Source organism: Lacerta agilis, chromosome 10 (genome assembly GCF_009819535.1).
Source record: "Lacerta agilis isolate rLacAgi1 chromosome 10, rLacAgi1.pri, whole genome shotgun sequence".
NCBI lineage: Eukaryota > Metazoa > Chordata > Lepidosauria > Squamata > Lacertidae > Lacerta > Lacerta agilis.
Window position 1 is genome coordinate 50,751,525 of NC_046321.1, and position 19,537 is coordinate 50,771,061.

At 47.2% G+C, this 19,537-nt stretch overlaps 1 protein-coding gene across 1 annotated transcript in view; it reads right to left on the reverse strand.

Moving 5' to 3' along the window:
• Positions 1-465: 465 nt before the first annotated feature.
• The window catches only part of PPP1R3A (protein phosphatase 1 regulatory subunit 3A), a 33,403-nt gene continuing 14,331 nt past the window's right edge, over positions 466-19,537 (reverse strand). Inside the window, exons 2-4 of the mRNA XM_033162313.1 lie at positions 6,009-6,067; positions 5,762-5,898; positions 466-3,368 (exon numbers count right to left, since the gene is read on the reverse strand). Coding sequence (XP_033018204.1) covers positions 558-3,368; positions 5,762-5,898; positions 6,009-6,067 — 3,007 coding nt within the window. The 3' untranslated portion in view covers positions 466-557. The remainder of the gene's footprint in view (positions 3,369-5,761; positions 5,899-6,008; positions 6,068-19,537) is intronic.

Here is a 19,537-nt window from a genome sequence, read left to right on the forward strand (position 1 = left end):
CACTGAGGAATGGTGTGCAAAATTCCCTGACCAAACAATACCTTATTTTGTGGGGCCTACTTCTCATCCTTCCATTTTAGTGCTTAAGTGCCCAGTATAAAAATACAGGAAACTCCTAAGTGGACATGCCCTATTACTGTGTTAGTCATAATGCCATTCCCTCTTTACTTACTTGCTATATAAAACCGTTTTTTAAAAAGCCTTTCAGAAAGAAAATAAAGCTTTACTACAAAACAAATGAGTGCGATAAAAATCGTAAGAGACTCTGAAGAGACTCAAGCTTCACATCTTCCTAACCAGAAAAGGAGCAGCTCTATTTAATTTCAACTTGATGTGCTTCAGAACTCATATTCATATAGGTATTTAATGATCCAAACTTAATGGTCCTATGCAGAATAATTACTTATATGATGGGAAAAACACAATGTACATTCCTTTAAGCATTGTTTTAAGGGAAGGGGGGGATCTTGAGTTGGTTCTGTGTGGACATGGCTGTCCTTTGGGATATACTGATATTAAATGTTAAGTGCTTCATGTAGACATTTGGAAGCTTTATACTACTCTTTTTTGACCGATTCCTCGCCCCTCCTGCCCTCACAGTATAGCCAATACAATGAAAAGAAGTAGAGTGCAAAGCAAACAATTAAATCGTAGTGGTACAAAGTGACGCAAAACACAACGAACAAGAGGAAATAAAGTATTTTGTAACCAATGTGCTTTAAAACGAGACACTCAGATGGTAAGCTATAAGCCTCACTTTGCTGGCCAGAAATTGCTGTGTGACCAAAAACAAACTGGTTGCCAAGCCCGTCAGTGTTCAATGTTTCTTCCGTTATCAAACCTTCAGACTCTGAGATTCTCTCTTCTCTTTCTTCTAGGGGTTCACTAATTAAAATGGTTGGCCCTAATAGCTTTTCCTGTTTGAGCTCTGTCTGATGGGGAAACTGACCTGTGCTTCTTTCTCCTTTCTCACTAGAAGGCAGCACTGCTGAACTCTCAGGAAGTTCTTGGAGTTCAGTCTCCAAAGAAATATTTGGAATCATGGGAGCTGTTTCACCAGTTGGGGTGAAGCCGCATGCTGAGTCAGCTGCAATATCGACTGAAGCTTCTGTGTCTGGATGCAACTCTTGCCCCCCCTCAGCAGAAAGAGCTCCCCTGGACTCTTCCGAAGATGTCACAGATGAACTTTCATAATAGCTGCCAGCAACAATGACCTCAGAAGGTGAAATTTTGCTTTCTGCTTTAGCACCGTCATGAGGAAGTGTTCTCCAGACACTTGCCTCTTCAGCCTCTTCGTTGCATAGGCCTTGCGGTAGGCCCTGCAAAGCTTTCGGAGATGTTTCAGGATATAAATCCTGCTCTGAAATGGCTTTTACTTCTGCAGCAGAAGTCCATAATATTTCATCTGGTGGTGAATGTTCTGCTCCACCAAGCTTTTCGCTTGCACTGCGTACTGACATCATTTCTCCGTGCACCGTTTCATGTATGCGTGCATTATAAATATCTGAAACTGATTCCTCTTCAAATTTGGTGTCATATAATACACCCACTGTATTGCATTGACAAAGAGGATAATGTGAACCATCACTTCTCCCTTCATGTATATCAAACACTGCTTCCTTTTCCTCTGTGGACCTGTCACTTAGTGCAGTCTCTTGAGGTAGCTTAACAATTACTGCTTTTTCACCAGCAGACATTTTTTTTGGAGTGCTTTCTGATGTCATTTTAATTATATAAGAGGCTGTAACTGCCTCTGCTTCCCTTATACTATCATGCTCCGCTACATAAGACTCTTCATATCTCACCGGGTCTTGGCAGGTAAACAATTCATCTGTGGGAGTTACATCCAAACATCTTGTATCGTCTTTAATTCCCCATATAGCTTCGCCACCTGTTAGCTCTTCCACCTGCACTCCTTCATTGGCTTCGCTTTCTTTTTCTGCCAATTGACTTCCTAAGTCTTTCCAACTTTGATTCCCCCATGTGGCCCTGCTGCTCTGATCATCATCAGTTAACCTGCCAGGATCACTTTGGCACAGCTCTGCCTGCAACATCTTTCTGTTTGCTAGGTCATAGCCCTGACTGTGCTTCCCTTCTTCTAAATTTCCTCCAGCATCAAACACATCTTCAACATTTGTTGATGCAGAATATGTGGGTATACTTTCATCAGCTGCCTGTACCAAATTTGGGTAGCTCAAGCAAATCCCACGTGTAGTCTGGATGTCTTCTGGGTAACTACTCTCTGCTCCCTTTAAATTTTGACTTAATTCGGCTACAACAGAAGTTGTGCTTTCCTGCTTATTTCTTTTGCCCAAGATTTCTCCAGCATTTAGCCATGATAAATCTATGGACTCATGTAATTCCTCATCTTTTGCTACATCTAACACACCAGGACTTATCATTTCTGTTTGAGAAAACTTCTCTATTGTACTGCCTTCGTTGTTACTTGGTGTGAACAACAATGGTTGTTGATTTTGTATTTCAGTGGAATCTTTTCCATGCCTGTTAGTAGGGCATGCTTGTGCCTCTTCTGAAGATTGCTCTAAAATGCTCAACTTTATTTCTTTCACCTTATCGAGATTATACTCAGACTTATATTTTTCTTCTACAATGTCATCTTTGGTTTGTGAACTTGTGAAAGACCTTGGTGTGACATCAGCTTCAGCTAAGGTATTAAATTCTCCTCTTAAATATACCTTCTTGCTCCCATATCTCTCAATTTTGGATTCATTTTTGTCAATGTTTTCTAAAACTGATTGAAGAGTTTGGGAAGATGTTTCTTGCATATGTTGCCCTAGAAATGGCTTGACCTTGTCATCCACTCTTTCCAATACTTCCTCTTTTAACTGGATGGCTTCATCATACTCAAAGGGAACTATTTTGGGCCTTGTTTCCCATGCCTTTCTGTGGTGATCGTAATTATCCTCTCTGATTAACAAACTGTCCGTTGTTTTGCTTCCTGAGGCATCTTCAGATTCATTCTTTTGAACATCTGCAGGACACACCCCATGTTTACTTGAGATAACATCTGTAAAATGGTCGGCCTCCTTTTCTTTCGTTCCAGACCTGTGCTCCAGTAATGAAAGGGTTTCAATGGTACTAAAGCTTTCTGAAGACTGGGCCCTATTGTTTACCGAGTCCAGTGCAGTCAATTTTTCTGCGGGTAACATGCAAAAATCATTTCCTGTTTGGTTATTGTGCAGACCTTTGTCTTGCAAAGCACGTTCGGATGAACTTATCGGCAGAGGTTGCCTAAGCAAGCCAGAGTCTATCTTGCCCCCCAGTTCTTTTGGTTCATTTGGAAATCTAACTGGCTCGGTTGTGTATAATTTCCTTTCATCCTTGGCTCTAGTGAAGTGCTGACTTAGCTGAAAGAACAGAATAAGAAAAAAATGATCAGAATGCATGTGTGCATACACATATACTTAGATATATAAGAGGAAGGGTTTTAATCAGGAAAGTTTTGTATTCAGTAAGATGGACTTGGAGAAAACAAATCAGTTACAGATTTTATGTTGCGTGTCCTCTTTAAAATAAAGGGTCTTAGAAGGTTGTGTAAAAGCAAGAAATGAAATAGCCCCGAGTCCCCTCTCTTTCTTTCTCCCTCCCACCCCCGCCCCATTCTCCCCACCCTCTTTATTCATGAGCTCAGTAAGCTGCAAGTCCATTTCATACAAATGAATCCAAAAGAGAATATTCTCTACAAGAGAAGCTAATTCATTCACAGAGCACATTCCCTCCCAGGCATGTTTTATTTTAAAGTGACTGCATTGACACTGCATATCAAAGCTAGAGAATGAATGGTATTGTCCGGTAAAATAAAGATACATTTGCACACTGACAAATACTCTAAGGGTTCCCTTTTCTTCGTTCCTCTCAGCACCCATTTTACAGGTTGCATACCAGAATGTTTTGAGAGTTCTAGAAAGTGTAAAAGGAGTTAGTAAAGGAAAGGCCAGGAACAAGTAAGTTTCTTCCCTCTCTCTTTCTCTCCCCCCTCCAAATATTGCATTATACAATTCAACAGCATTTGCTTGTCATGGCATTCTCTCCTTGCTTTCGAATACTCAGGCTGATGGTTTCATACCAATCAATTAGAGGATAGCTTCTTGGGGGCCACCTTATTACATTTACACTTGCAGAAGATACCCCCATTACAGTGACTCTTATTAATATGTTTTCTGCAAAGCCTCAGCAAACTATTAATAGTAAAACGTCACTCAAAGAAAAGTGAAGGAACTAATGTTTCTGCAAATTCTGTTTTAATGACCCTCTGCCAACTGGTGCTCAAATGTATCTGAGCTCTTCAGTGATGCCAACTGTCAGGATTTAATAGCGAGATGCCTGGGTTTTCCCCCTCCTCTCTCTCCCTCCTCATAACTGACATTTGCATGATCTCAATAATTATATGCAAATCTTACGATTTCCCCTTCTTCTCACATAAGGCTCATGTTACTTGTCAACTGCCGAGCTGTCTTGTGAGCAATTGCCTATGGGTTTCAAAGATTTGGTTGCATTTCCATTTATTATAGGCCTCCATTGTTTAATTCATTACGCAGCACATAAGGTAAATTAAAATCTGAATGACATACATATACGCTCTTCATTTATTGTACAGATGATCACTTTGATTTTCCCTTCTTGTTAAAAACTGTTAAATTTTAGTGTATTCATTGTCTCAGGGAATGCTAAGAGTATCCTGTGATTCCCACCCCCCTCATCTTCTTATTTCTGTCTTTTTGTTTAAAAAAAAAGGTTAAAAAAATAAATTTACAAAGATGCTGGTTTTCACACAGTGAATGCTCCCGCATTGGGTGACAACTCTTAACTACCCTAAAGTTAGAGAAAGGGAGTCTTCATGCTTATATGTGAAAAAATCATTTTCTTGCTCACTGTCCAAAAGGGCTGCAAGTCCTGTTGTGGGTTTCAGCTTTCCTGTGTTCTCAAACAAACAGTATTGTACTCCATACTTATTTAGCTATGTGCACACAAGCGATATGAGCTCCAGACTTGCTGTCATTTCTTCCCACAAAATGCAAGGCAAGGCAGCCTATTTTGGACAACCCACGCAGGTTAAATGCTTGCCGTTTAGAAGGGAATTGATATGAATCAGAGATGCTGGGAATCTATGTTTGATAGCTGGCAGGTGAGATACATGACCAAGATGTGCACAAATATTGGTCTTAAAGAGGTTCATAAGCAGGAAGAAAGAGGAAGTTGTCATACCAGGGATGTGGGGTACAGCATGATTCACCTTACCCATTGGCCGGATGCCAAGATAACTGACTCCCCACATCATTGCTGTTGCTCTGTGGTGAGCTTACAAGCAGCCACTGCAGGGCAAACAGCCATCTACATCCAGTCATAGTCTGTGTTAGGCAGCCTACATGTAGAACAAAGGAAGTCTGCTGAACAAAAAAAAATGTATACATGTGTACACTGATCACAGAGACCAGAGAGACAGGACTTTGAAATAGTCTTCTAGGGCTCTCAAATTGTCCCTTATCGCCTGTGATAAAAAAAGAAAAGAGATAAGTTATTGAATTAAGGGCAGCAGAACATAATGGAATAGACTGAATCAAAGCACTTTTTACCACCGATCATGTTAAAGGTGCAATCATAACTCTGATGTTGGCATAGCATTGGCGGATCTCTCAGTGTACCTATCAGCACTGTTGAAGCAGGGGAACACCTAAATTTCTTGGAGGAATAAATGGGTTCAAATTATCAAACCGTTAAGTGAATAATGCACAACACTTACCAACAACTCTAATTCTTTTTCATTATCTTCATTATCATCTTCATTACGTTCCACATCTTTACTGCTTACATTTTCCTTAAGTTGTTGAATTTCATTATCATCCACGTGTGAATAAAGAATTTTGGGGATGTCTGACTCTGTAGAGTTAACAGACACACACACACACACACACACACATCAGAGTGTTTGTTACTTTTAAAAATTAAGATGTGCAGTAAGGAAGAACTAATTGAATGGGGTTTTATACCTGAACTCCTGGAATTATTCCATATGTCTTCATCAGCCGTTGGCAATATTTCTTCTTTACTGTTAAAAGAGAAAAGAAAGTCAGTGATGCTCCCCAGAATTTAAGTTCAAAATCTTTTTATCTGCAAAGCTAATGGCATCAAAGTTAACGAGGCAGAATAAGCCATTAGCATTTCCCCATAAACATATCAGGGTTCCCATGTGGCTTGTGAAGTATCATCATCTGAGGCCACCATAGGAAGACCCTGGCAGTTGCCAGAGGTAGCCTAACATCTTTGTGTCCTTTCCAAATGAGTTGGGCTGAAAGCAGAGGGCCAAAACATTTCCTCCCCCCAAAACTGATTATCCCACGCCTTGTGTTGTTTATTGGGCCATATCCGCAAGGCAATTGTCCACTAATCACATTGTTTGCAATTCACTGGGGTCCATTCTGTGTATGCCATATAGATCAATGGCTGTGCATGCAGAAGCTCCCAGGTTCAATCTCCAGACTGGACTGGGAATGACTTCCTGCCTGAAACTGCACAGCTACTGCCAGCCAGTGTACTGAACAAGATGGACCATTGGTCTGACTCCACATAAAACGCAATGAATGATATACTGACCTCCAAAGCTGAACTCAGAAACTGTGTTCGCTGAAGACAAAAAATGATACTAAGTATTCCTAAGTAGTATACAGAGGGTATACAACTTTAATCCTACATATAATATTAAAATCTAATAAGGGTATAAATAACATTCATCTATCCAGGTCAATGCCTGGTCAACAAACTAATGTGACAAACAGGGCCATCTTATCCATAGGTGCTAGGGGTGCGGGGCGCCCGGGTGCAGGCTCTCAGGGGTTCCAGGCTGAGAGTCCAGGGCCCAAGAGTTGAGTCCAGAGTGCTGCCCTGGTGACAAATAGTGGTGTCTTAATCCTGAAGGGAGTCATATGGGGTCGCTCATGCCATTCTGTGCCCCTAAAGAAGAGATACATGCATATGACTGTTAGATCTATTAAGACCCACATTTGTGAGCACAAACTATATCAAGAACCACTTGCTCAGCACTTTCTACAACAGGGGCATGATTCTGTTTGAATTCTGACTGATTATAAGACAGCTTCCAACAACACACTATGTTTCTATGCTGTCAATAATTGTGTTGTCGCGTGCATTCTCCATTCTCAAGATTAATTTGCACGTTCTGTGGCTGAGGACAAGGAGAGGTTGGCCATCTGTTTTGTTCTCTTTTATTGTTATTTATACCCAGGCTCTTCAATAGCTTGTGCCTTGGGAAAGACTGCTTTGGCGCAGCTTGAGGAGAATTCTGATTTGAAATGCCAATGTCTTTCCCTACATGAATGAAAGCATTTTTAGAAATTGATAATACAAAGAATGTTTGTTGTGATGGTCAGAGAAGGAAGGAAGGAAGGAAACCTAAGTAGTTCCAGTGACACCTAACCTTACATGTGTTATGTTGACTGGAAAGCACAAAGACAGTTTTATTGTGGAGTAAGCCAATAAGTGGTGATGAGTAGGTAGACACAGTGCCAGGGTGGGAAAAATTCATGTTAGTGCTCTGACTACCTTTGCCTATGGCCCCATGCACAAGTGGCATACAGCCCTCAGGCCAAAGAAGGCTTCCCACCCCTGGCCAAATGTGTCCCTAAAATCACTTACTTGTTTATCGCATCACTGGGAATTTTTCACAAGTCAACTGGCACACCACTGATCACAGTGCACCCCCTTGCTAAAGCTAAGCAGGTGTCAGTCTGGTCAGTGCCTAAGTGGGAGACCTCCTGAGAACCCCACGTTTGCTGCTTTGAGTGCCAGGATGGCAAAGAGGTGGAGTATAGATAGAAGTTGAAGAATATATTTTATTTTACTTTGAGTATATTTATAGGCTGCCTTTCTGTGTAGGACGGTCTCAAGGGAGCTTTCCTGATAAACATTCAAAAATATAAAATATCAGATGTTTTGTACAAAACACCCCAGCATTAAATGAATCAGCCATAGGAAAACACCGCTCAATCCCAAATACGAAAACATTGTTTTCCCTTATTATTCCAGTTCAAAGAGCACTACAGCAATGAAAGATATAATTCATGTCTAGGTCACCTGAAACAAAGAGGTCCTCAGAATCTCTCTATAGGGCTGAAGTGTGGTGAGCTGACAATGAATTCTAGAGACATGGAGCTACCACAGAAAAGGTGCTCTCTCTGTGTCCTTTTAATAGCTCTATAAGCAGTGCTATTTTTCGAGAAGAAGAGGTGCCAGAACTCACCATGAATGCCTTCCTTGTTATTTTATCAGGCAATGGCGCCCACCTGAGAGGTGCTGGAACTGAGTTCTGGTTGAAAAAAGCCCTGACTATAAGGACATACAGGTATTCCCCCCCCCACACACACATACGCATATTCTATGCATGCACATGGCACCAGGAAATAATAAAATAATTTAATTCATATCCGGAAATGGCAGGACAGAGCTGCAGAGTCCTTGTGCCTTGCGACAAGACCCTTCCTGGAACCTGAAGAGGACATCGGTGAGGGTGGAGGAAGCCCTGAAGAGACCAGAGGCACAGCAGGGCTTTGCTTACGCTGCTCAGCCTCCCCGTCTAACAGCTGGTGTGTGGGGTAGAGCAGCAGCAGCAGCAGTTTTACTGGGCATCCTCCAGCTTCCTGCCAGCCCAAGAGCTTTAATTCTAGTTGGGGATAATTTTGGATGCAGTATTTTTGGTATGGATTGAAGAGTGTCAGAGAGGGCGTTTAAAGGGTGTTTCCAGGGTGCTCCCCACTTTGTGCGATTTCACTTATGTGTGTGGAGACCCAGAACATAGCCCCTGCATAAGTGATGGACAAAGGGTTTATTATGATCCCTGTTAAAAACAAACTCATCCAAAACCTATTCCTACACTCCATCAGGAGCAAATAAATAAGATCAATTACACTGCAAATCACTTTGAACAGGGATCTGTTGTTTTGGCTAACAATTTCGTTAATTTGCAAAAGCAGTGCATACAATTGTGTAACAACAATGGCAAAAGCAGCAGTTATAGCATCAGCCACAGAATTATAACAGAAATACCCTTTGGGACATTCGTTTTAAGATCAAGTATAAGTGGGGGGGGGACAGATATGTCAGTTCCTGGTCTCTCCGTTTCTCATTTTCTTCCTATCTTAAATTCAGTTCTCTGCGTTTCTGCAGAAATTTGCAATTAAAAACAAAAAACCCTCATGAAAATTAATGAGCATTTTGGTGCAAATTTACCATATAAAACACTTTTTTTGTACAGAGTTGTGACTGAAATATACAGTTTTGCATGTTATTTTCCTTAATAGAATGCTATGTTCACTAGCATAATGTGTTTTTATGCATGTCTCTCTGACATGTGCATTTTTAGAGAAGTGCATCATGAAATTCAGAGAAGAGTGAGTTTCTTAGGATAGCTTTGTTTCAGTTTGTGTATTGGTTCAAAAAGTATGAACTAGGTAGATTCTCATTAAAATGTAAACAAAACCAAATTTCTCCTCCACCCCTAACAATACCTTTGAGGAGTCTGCTACAAAGCTAAATCAGTAAACAGCTTGCAGGTTCCTCTGTAGCAAGTGCTTATTTCACTTGAAATAGTTAGATGTACTTTATAACTAAATATCTTGTATTTTTTACCTATTGCAACATTTACCACTGATGTTGCCACATGGCAATGGAGAGAAACAACATGCATGGCTACTAGCATGGCCAAAGACAAGGGATGATGGGAACTGTAGTTTGGCAGCATCTGGAAGGCTACAGATTCTGCATCCTTGCTTTAGGGGTTTTTGCAACAACAACATCCTAACATGGACTAGACGGCCTTCAGCTCCATTTCCAGCCTTACAGTTGGCCAGTTTTATTCCCTTCCTTCATCCCAACTATAGGAACTTCTCCTTTAGGAGAGCTGTCTTGTAGATTCTGCCCTATATAATTCCATTTGGGTAGGGGAGGCATTTATGTGCTGCCATTAGAGAAAATCCTGGAGTTATAATGAATTATACATCTTTTCCATTCCATTTTATTCAAACATCTTGCAGGCAAGCTGAAATAATTCTCCAAAAATATTCAGCGGCAGGTTGCTAAATTTATACTTGGTTACAACAATCTACACATGACCTGTCACCACCTTTTTAAATTTATAATGTAGCCTTTATTTCTTTCCTTAGTTCACCAGTATCTTATTCACAGTGGGAAAAGTTGTTTTGGACAAATAATGTTTTTATTTAAACAGTGTATCTATCGTCAAACAACATCTCTGCCCTGGATATGTGAAATCCACAAAAGGAAAGGAAATATATATTTCCAGTTTCCTGGCCCCATACAGTCGCTTCCCACAGAAAATCCACTGAGTTGTATCCAATGGTTCTGTGAGTGGAAGACAACTTGCAAAATCAATATTACCTTTTCCCTCATCTGTCCTTCCCCTCCACCATCTGCAATCTTCAGAGGATCAGGGGGACATTGTGGGCTAAATCAGTAGCGTAGCATGGGTTGCCAGTGCCCAGGGCTGCGTTGAGGGGGGTGGGAAGGAGAGAGGGAAAAGGACAGAGTACACATGCACATTCAGCTGCCTAACAGTGTCCATGTCACACAGGAGATCGCAGCCACTAAGATTAGAAAAGAAAAGTCATACCATTGTCTGGAGAGATCACTTCCTGGTTTACATAGAGAAGCCGTTTTCAACGGACCCCATCAACAGAAGCGCAGTAGGGAGAGTGAAATGATACAAAATTGGGCTGAGGGACCTTTCCCCAATGGAGTTCTGCTTGTGTAAGGTTTCTTTGTCTGGTTTTGGTGATTCCCACATCCTCATTCCCCCATCTTACATTGTGGCACAACCCACAATGATCAGCAGGTCCCCTTGGATAAGCTTTTTGGGGTTATTGGGGGCTGCAGGAAAGAGATGGGGAAGGTGAAGATTGGTTGAGCAAGCTGCCTTCAATTGACACAGCCACTGGACAAAAACCATTGCCTTGTTGACATTTGTAGATGCTTCCAGTTACATTTTCATTCTATCGGTATTATATCAATCCTTCACTTTGATTCTACCTTCTAGTTTCCTGTGCATTCATTTCTGTTCATGAGCCAACGTAATATAGAGGGAGTCTGTTTTTTACACATATCTTGCTCTACAACAAATCACATCACATCACGGGCTTTGCATAAGCTGTCCATTCTGAAACTGGGGGTGATTCTAGATCTCAGTGATTCTGGTGAAAGGGAAGCCACTTTTAGGGAGGGCCAGCAGCCTGACATCTAGTCTGAAAAATAGCATTCAACAGACCACCCAAAACATGAGAATCCAACACTTTCCTCTGATGATGGGGATTTAGACTGCTAAACCAAGGCACCAGATTCACCGTTCCCTCGTATCTCCAGCTGCCCAGGACCCCTCTTTCCCTGGGGTGCTGTGAGAGGCAATCCAGCTTTGGAGCACCACAGGCCACAGCACTGCCCTCTTTGAAATCTTGCTACCCTTATGCTTTTAAGGGGTCAATATTTAGGTGCCCAGCTGAGCTCAGGCCTTTGCTGAGCAACCAACATTGATTCTGGGCTTAGTCCCAGGTTCCTTTCTCAAGTCTAGCCTTCTCAGTCACCTTTACCCAGTCTGACTTACCTGGATCCTGGCTACCCATTGTTTTCTGCTCATCTCAAACTGTCATCTCCAACTGACCTTGTTTTGCACTATGCAGTGTGATGGCCTGGGAGTCAGACTCTGATGCTGAACCTGAGGGATCCCAGCCTGCACAGGATTCCCCGCCTCCAGAACCAGCTGAGCCGGGGCCAGGGCTTGAGCCTGAAGGATCCCCACCTGTGCTGGATCCCCAGGTGCAGGCATCAGCAGAGTCTGCTCTGGCTCCTGATGGGAGGGAGGACCCATTGCCTGCAGGTGCTCCACTCCCAGCCTCTTCAGAGGAAGCTGAGGCATCCCCTGGGTCCAGTAACCCACCAGCCTCTCCTGAGCTACAGAGGCTCAGGGCAGAGAGGCGAAGGGAGTTAAGTGTCTGCAGGAGGAGTGCTCGCCTCCAGGCCCGGAGGAGAGGCGAGTCTCCAGAGGATCGGGGCGGCCCTAAGCATAGGGCCAGATAAAAGCCAGCCAGACCCAGCCCAAGTTGCGTGAGCAACATAGTTGCAAGCGTGTGCTCAACCTGCAACCTTGTGCCTGAACCTGCCTTGGACCTTGACCTGCTCCCTGCCTTGCTCCCCGCCGGACTGACCTCCTTTGGACCCCTAGACCCAGGACTGGACTTGGACCTCGCTTCATGGACAAACCCTTGGGGCCAGCACAGTTTGCTCACGCCACACCCGCACTCCCCCTTCGCTGGGGTGCGTTCGGGAGGAACTAATAGCCATGGCTGACCAGGCGGCTGCGCTGGAGGCATTGGCCCAGGAGAACCAGGCCTTGACCCACACCGTGCAGCAGCTAAGCAATGTGGTTACGGCGCTTCAGCAGCGTTTGGATGCCTTACCGGCTCCTGGGGCCGCCGCCCCAGCTCCTGGCAAGTACCCCGTGGCCCTGCCAGAGAAATTTGATGGGTCCCCAGCCAGCTTTCCCATGTTTCTCGCCCAGGCCAAGCTGTATATTCAGGGGCGAGCTCGGGATTTCCCCGACGACCGCACCAAGGTGCACTTCCTGATCAGCTTGCTGAAGGACCAGGCGGCCAAGTGGGCGTTGCCGCTGCTCCGGCAAGACTCCCCCTTGCTGACAGACTATACGGGGTTTTGCAATCTTCTGGAAACCACGTTTGCCAACCCTCAGAAGGGGAGTCAAGCCAATCGGGCAATTCGGCGGTTGAAACAGGGCAAGTCCACAGTGGCCACCTACGCCACAGAATTTCGGCTGCTGGCGCAGGACTTGACCTGGAACGACTCTGCACTGCGGGACCAGTATCTCGAGGGACTTTCAGACGAGGTACTGGATCAGCTGGCCACGTTGGATCGCCCTGCCACACTGGATGCCCTCATCCAACGGAGTCTGCAGATAGATGATCGGTTGGAGGACCGTCGCCAGGCCCGGGGCCGCCGGCACTCCGGGCTCCCAGCGCCGGTGCTACCCTGCAGTTCCGTGGCCAGAGCTGAGTCATTGGAGGAGCCGATGCAGCTCGGGGCAGCGCGGCCTCGCCTCTCCCCCTCGGAAAAGACTCGGCGTCGGGAGGGGAACCTGTGTCTCTACTGCGGTGGGAGTGGACACTACGCCCGAACCTGCCCTGAGAAACGCCAGCCGCAGGTGAAACGGCCAACCCCAGTAGCCGATGGCCCAGGCTACCTGGGGCCCCAAGCATCGCATGATGGGCCCTCACCAGTGGAATTGCAACACCTCATGATACCGGTGCGTCTATACCCCCCCGGTGGGCCCTGGATTCTCACCCACGCTCTGGTGGATTCGGGGGCAACCCGCTCCTATATGGACTCTGCCTTCGCCACTCAGCATCAGGTGCCGCTTCAGAACAAGCCGGAACCAGTACAGGTGGAGGCAATTGACGGACGGCTCCTACGCTCGGGCGCGGTTACTCGGGAGACCCAGCCCTTGGTCCTGTGCTACCAGCAGCACCGGGAGGTGCGAACCCTGGACATTGCCACCATACCCCGGTTTCCCCTGGTGCTTGGGATGGACTGGCTGGAGTCGCACAATGTTCAGATCGACTGGGTCAATCGGACTGTACGCTTCCCAGACCCGGGTTCCCATGCTCAGTCCGAGTTAGTAGCAGCTGCTCCCATGGGGCAGGCTGTGTTAACGCTCCCTGCCGTGTACCAGGACTATTTAGACGTGTTCGAGGAACAGGGAGCAGACCAGCTGCCACCTCATCGGTCCTTCGACTGCGGCATAGACCTCCAGCCTGGGGCGCCCCTGCCTGTAAGCCGCCTATATTCTCTTTCGGAGCCAGAGCGTGAAGCCTTGCAGGACTTCCTTCGCAAGAACCTGGAACGCGGGTTCATTAGGCCCTCTACCTCACCCACTGCCGCTCCTGTACTCTTCGTTAAGAAGAAGTGTGGGGAGCTTCGCCTCTGCCATGACTACCGGGCCCTGAATAAGATCACCATCCCAGACCGGTACCCCTTGCCCCTTATTGCAGAATTGCTGGAGCGGGTGCAGGGGGCGCAGATGTTCACCAAACTGGACCTCCGAGGGGCCTACAACTTGATTCGGATCCGTGCCGGGGACGAGTGGAAGACGGCATTCGGGACCCGGTATGGGCAGTTTGAATACCTGGTTATGCCGTTCGGATTATGCAACGCACCCGCCGTGTTTCAACGGTACATCAACCACGTGTTCCAGGACTTGCTAGACAAATACGTGGTGGTGTACCTAGATGATATTCTGATTTACTCCCGTGACCCAGCCCGTCACGAGAGTCATGTTCGGTCCGTGTTGCAGCGCTTGCGGGAGCACCGCCTGTATGCCAAGCTCAGCAAGTGCGAGTTCCACCAGCGGTCAGTGGACTTCCTTGGACACCGACTCTCCCCTGACGGGGTGCAGATGGACCCTGGGAAGGTGGCTGCGGTTCGGGAGTGGGCAGCGCCCCGGAACCGCAAGGACTTACAGCGGTTCCTAGGGTTCGCCAACTATTACCGGACCTTCATTGCAGATTATGCTCATCGCACCACCCCATTAACCCGACTGCTGCGCCCCAAGACACCCTTCTCCTGGGATGAGGAGGCTGAAGTGGCATTTCAGGGGTTGAAAGCCTGTTTCCAGAGGGCGCCGATTTTACAGCATCCTGATCCCTCTCGTCCCTTCGTGGTGGAGACTGATGCCTCCAGTACGGCTCTCGGTGCCATCCTGTCTCAGCAACACGGACCCGATGCGCCGCTGTTACCCTGCGCCTACTACTCCCGGCAGCTCCTTCCGGCGGAGCGTAACTATACCGTGTGGGAGCGGGAACTACTGGCCATCAAGGTGGCCTTTGAGGTCTGGCGCCATCATCTTGAGGGGGCACGACACCCGGTGGAAGTGAGAACGGACCACCGGAATCTGGAGTACCTCCAGACCACCCGCAAGTTGAACCAAAGGCAGATCCGGTGGGCGCTGTTTTTCTCCCGGTTCCAGTTCCGGATCCGCTACATCCCTAGCTCCCAAAACCGGAAAGCGGATGCCCTGTCCCGGAAACCCGAGGACGTCGCAGACACTGTACAGCAGGCAGTACCGACGACTATCTTACCACCAGCCACATTCCTGGCCACTCAGGAGGCCAAGCCACTGCAGGCTCGGGTGCGAGAACAGCAACGGGTCGACGCTTGGGCTCAGGAACGGCTCCGGGAACTGTCTGACGGGTCATGCCCTCGATATCCAGGGCTGGCCCTGCACCAGGGCCTACTGCTGCACCAGGGTCGTCTATACATCCCACCAGGCCCATTGCGGGCTGAGGTTCTCCAGATGTCCCACGATGCCCCAGCAGCAGGGCACTTTGGGCGGTACCGGACCACTCATCTGTCCCACGATGCCCCAGCAGCAGGGCACTTTGGGCGGTACCGGACCACTCATCTGGTAAGCCGGGAGTTCTGGTGGCCCCGCCTGAAGGCTGATGTGGCACGCTATGTTGCTGGTTGCGATGTCTGCCGGCGGGCCAAGGGTCCTACTGGGCGACCCCCCGGTCTGCTCCAGCCATTACCAGTCCCACCACGTCCCTGGCACACGGTCTCACTGGACTTTGTGGTAGACTTGCCCCCATCTCGTCACTGTACCTGCCTCCTGGTTTTCACGGACCATTTCACTAAGATGGTGCACTGTGCCCCCTGCCCGTCCATACCCACAGCTAAGGAGACGGCTCAACTGTACATGCAGCACATCTTCCGCCTGCATGGCCTTCCCGAGCGTGTGGTTTCTGACCGCGGCGTCCAGTTCACATCCCACTTCTGGCGAGCCCTGCACCAGACCCTTGGGACGGAGGTCTGTCTATCTTCGGCCCACCACCCGCAGACCGATGGCCAGACGGAACGGGCAAATGCGGTGCTGGAGCAGTACCTCCGGTGTTACTGCAGCTTCCAGCAGGATGACTGGGTCGATCACTTGCCATTGGCGGAGTTCGCCTACAACAATGCAGTGAACGCCTCCACCCAGCAGACCCCGTTCCAGGCCTCCTACGGCTACCATCCACGTTTGTTCCCGGACGTGCTGCCAGCTTCCGCGGTCCCCGCAGTGACAGACTGGCTTCAGGAGCTTCAGTCCCAGCAACAATTATTGATGGAGCAACTGCGCCAGGCCAAGGACGCATACAAGGCCCAGGCTGACCGACATCGTCAGGAGGGGCCAGAACTCCATGTTGGCGATCGGGTTTGGCTCTCTACCCGTCACCTGCATCCTTCTCGGCCCTCACGAAAGCTGGATGCACGGTTTGCCGGCCCATTCACCATCACTGCGCAGGTGTCACCGGTGGCGTTTCGCCTCCAGTTACCTCCATCACTCAAGGTTCACCCAGTATTCCACCGGTCCCTACTTAGTCCAGTCGCCCCGCCCGACGAGTTCCACCCAGACAATCCACGACCGCAGCCAGTTTTGGTTGAGGGGGAGCCTGAGTACGAGGTGGAGCGCATTCTCGACTCACGATACCGCAGGGGGAAGCTCCAATACCTCATCGACTGGAAGGGGTATGGGCCTGAGGATCGTTCATGGGAACCAGTGGAAAACGTCCACGCACCTGCCTGCCTCCGTGATTTCCATGCAGCTTACCCCAGCAAGCCTGGTCCGGCCCCTCAGTTGAGGGGGAGGCCTGGGAGGGGGGATGGTGTGATGGCCTGGGAGTCAGACTCTGATGCTGAACCTGAGGGATCCCAGCCTGCACAGGATTCCCCGCCTCCAGAACCAGCTGAGCCGGGGCCAGGGCTTGAGCCTGAAGGATCCCCACCTGTGCTGGATCCCCAGGTGCAGGCATCAGCAGAGTCTGCTCTGGCTCCTGATGGGAGGGAGGACCCATTGCCTGCAGGTGCTCCACTCCCAGCCTCTTCAGAGGAAGCTGAGGCATCCCCTGGGTCCAGTAACCCACCAGCCTCTCCTGAGCTACAGAGGCTCAGGGCAGAGAGGCGAAGGGAGTTAAGTGTCTGCAGGAGGAGTGCTCGCCTCCAGGCCCGGAGGAGAGGCGAGTCTCCAGAGGATCGGGGCGGCCCTAAGCATAGGGCCAGATAAAAGCCAGCCAGACCCAGCCCAAGTTGCGTGAGCAACATAGTTGCAAGCGTGTGCTCAACCTGCAACCTTGTGCCTGAACCTGCCTTGGACCTTGACCTGCTCCCTGCCTTGCTCCCCGCCGGACTGACCTCCTTTGGACCCCTAGACCCAGGACTGGACTTGGACCTCGCTTCATGGACAAACCCTTGGGGCCAGCACATGCAGGATTATTGCAGCTTTTTGGGAGCAGGGCAAGATATCAAGCAGCTGCAACTTTCACATTTTCAGTAGGTCTCATGTAAATATTATGGGACTGATAAGCAGAGGTGGCTCACCACAAATGGAGCTTAAAAGCTAACAAGGCTACATATATTGTGAGAAATTGTAGGAATGACTAACGGTGGTAGCTAAGGCACAACAAGAAAAATTGCCAGTTCAGAGCTAAACATGTGAAAGGGATTTTGGTATAATCAACATCCACAACCACAGGAACCTTAATATTTAATCCAAATTCTGTGTTTTATGAATTTCAGCAAAGTTTTGAATTTCATAAAAGGTGTAGCTGATAAGAAGGTAAAGAACTTATTGGCTCATGTGCAGGTTCTTACAGAGGCGATGGAATGGCTTTTAAAATACCTGTCATATTTAATTACAAGGTATTATTCTGGTGCTGTGCCAAATATGTCTCCCACATTTTTCTATTAAGGGGTGGAGGGATGGTGTTGAAAAATATTTCAAGGGAAGAAAATATTTCTGTGAAATACTCATGGGCGAGATGCAGGGTTTGGGTTTGCTTCCCTTACATTTGAGGAGGGCATGGGTTGCTAGTGATGAATGTCCTTCTTCCATTCTATGACTCTTCTCTGTGGTGGTTTGTACTCTGCAGCATTCCCAGATGTCTGCTGCTTCAATGAAAGCCCAGGGAAAGACAAAATGAGGTTTTTCCACACATGGACTTTAAAAAAAAAAAAAGATCAGGAAGCACAGACAACTGGTGTGGGACCGGCAGAGTGCTAGATTTAGGGCAAGAGAAGTATAGCTTTGGACAGACCCCACAGAAAAAGAATAAGCAGTCAAAATTTTGTAATCACATCTGTTCTGTTAATGATCCTGTAAACATACATAGCAGTAAACACAGCAGCTCTGAGTGCTGAGCGATGTCTCCTATCTGTAGTGCAGGATGCAAGTATCATGTCACCAGTTCCCTGTTCCATTAAAAGTCAAGGATCCTGTTTCCAGTTTTCATGAGTAAATGCTATATTTCTTCCTCACACCATGTATGTCAGATTTGTCTCACTTCCTCCATACTAAGTAGATGCAACCCCAAACCTATACTATTTGCCACAGATGCAAAAGATGGCTTAAATCCTGTTCCTGTGAAATTAGATGTTATATTAGTTATGTAGCTGTACCCTTATGTGTGGTATGCAGGTGGCTCTGTGTTGTAAACCACTGAGCCTAGGGCTTGCCGATTGGAAGGTTGGTGGTTCAAATCCCTGTGGCGGGGTGAGCTTCCATTGTTCGGTCCCAGCTCCTGCCCTCCTAACAGTTCGAAAGCACATCAAAGTGCAAGTAGATAAATAGGTACCACTCTGGCGGGAAGGTAAACGGCATTTCCGTGCGCTGCTCTGGTTTCACCAGAAGCGGCTTAGTCATGCTGGCCACATGACCTGGAAGCTGTCTGTGGACAAACGCTGGCTCCCTTGGCCTATACAGCAAGATGAGCGCCACAACCTCAGAGTCGTTTGCGACTGGACCTTACAGTTAGGGGTACCTTTACCTTTGCCCTTATGTGTAGCGTTTGTTTGTTTGTTTACACAAATTGCCAGTGTAGGGGTTCCATTCTGGATCAAAACCTTAGTGCCACTCTCTGGTTCACTAGGTTTGACATTTCTTGAGAAATGTCAGCTTTCTACTGGATCACATTAAGTTTGGATAAGGAATTAGGTGTGGTTACAGTAGCAACTTGAGGCAAATTAAATCCTATGCTTGTCAGATAATTGCATAGATTGTTTCTCTGTTTTTGAGCTTCAGTCAGTATTCAGAGTTAACTGACTCATGCGATGAGGTGTAGAAACACTTCTCTTCTCATTCTCCAAAGAACAGAGCCACTAGTGCTTGTAGGAATCATGGATTCATATAAGTTAGCAAAGGTCAACATCTTCTCAGAGGAGGACGTACAAGTGGTAAGGCATTTTTGCTGTGTTTCTCCTGGTTATTCCTAAAGTAACTCCAAGAGCAATTTTTCTAAAGTATCACCAAGAGTGTTGCCTTCTAAAAAGGGGCAATCCTGCATTATTTGGCAGCGATCCTCCCATTGTAACAAGCAGGCCCTCCACTTTCAGACTCTTCAACACTTCTTGAGATGCTTTTATGCTGACCGCTCTTTTAACTTCTTAGAATAAAGTG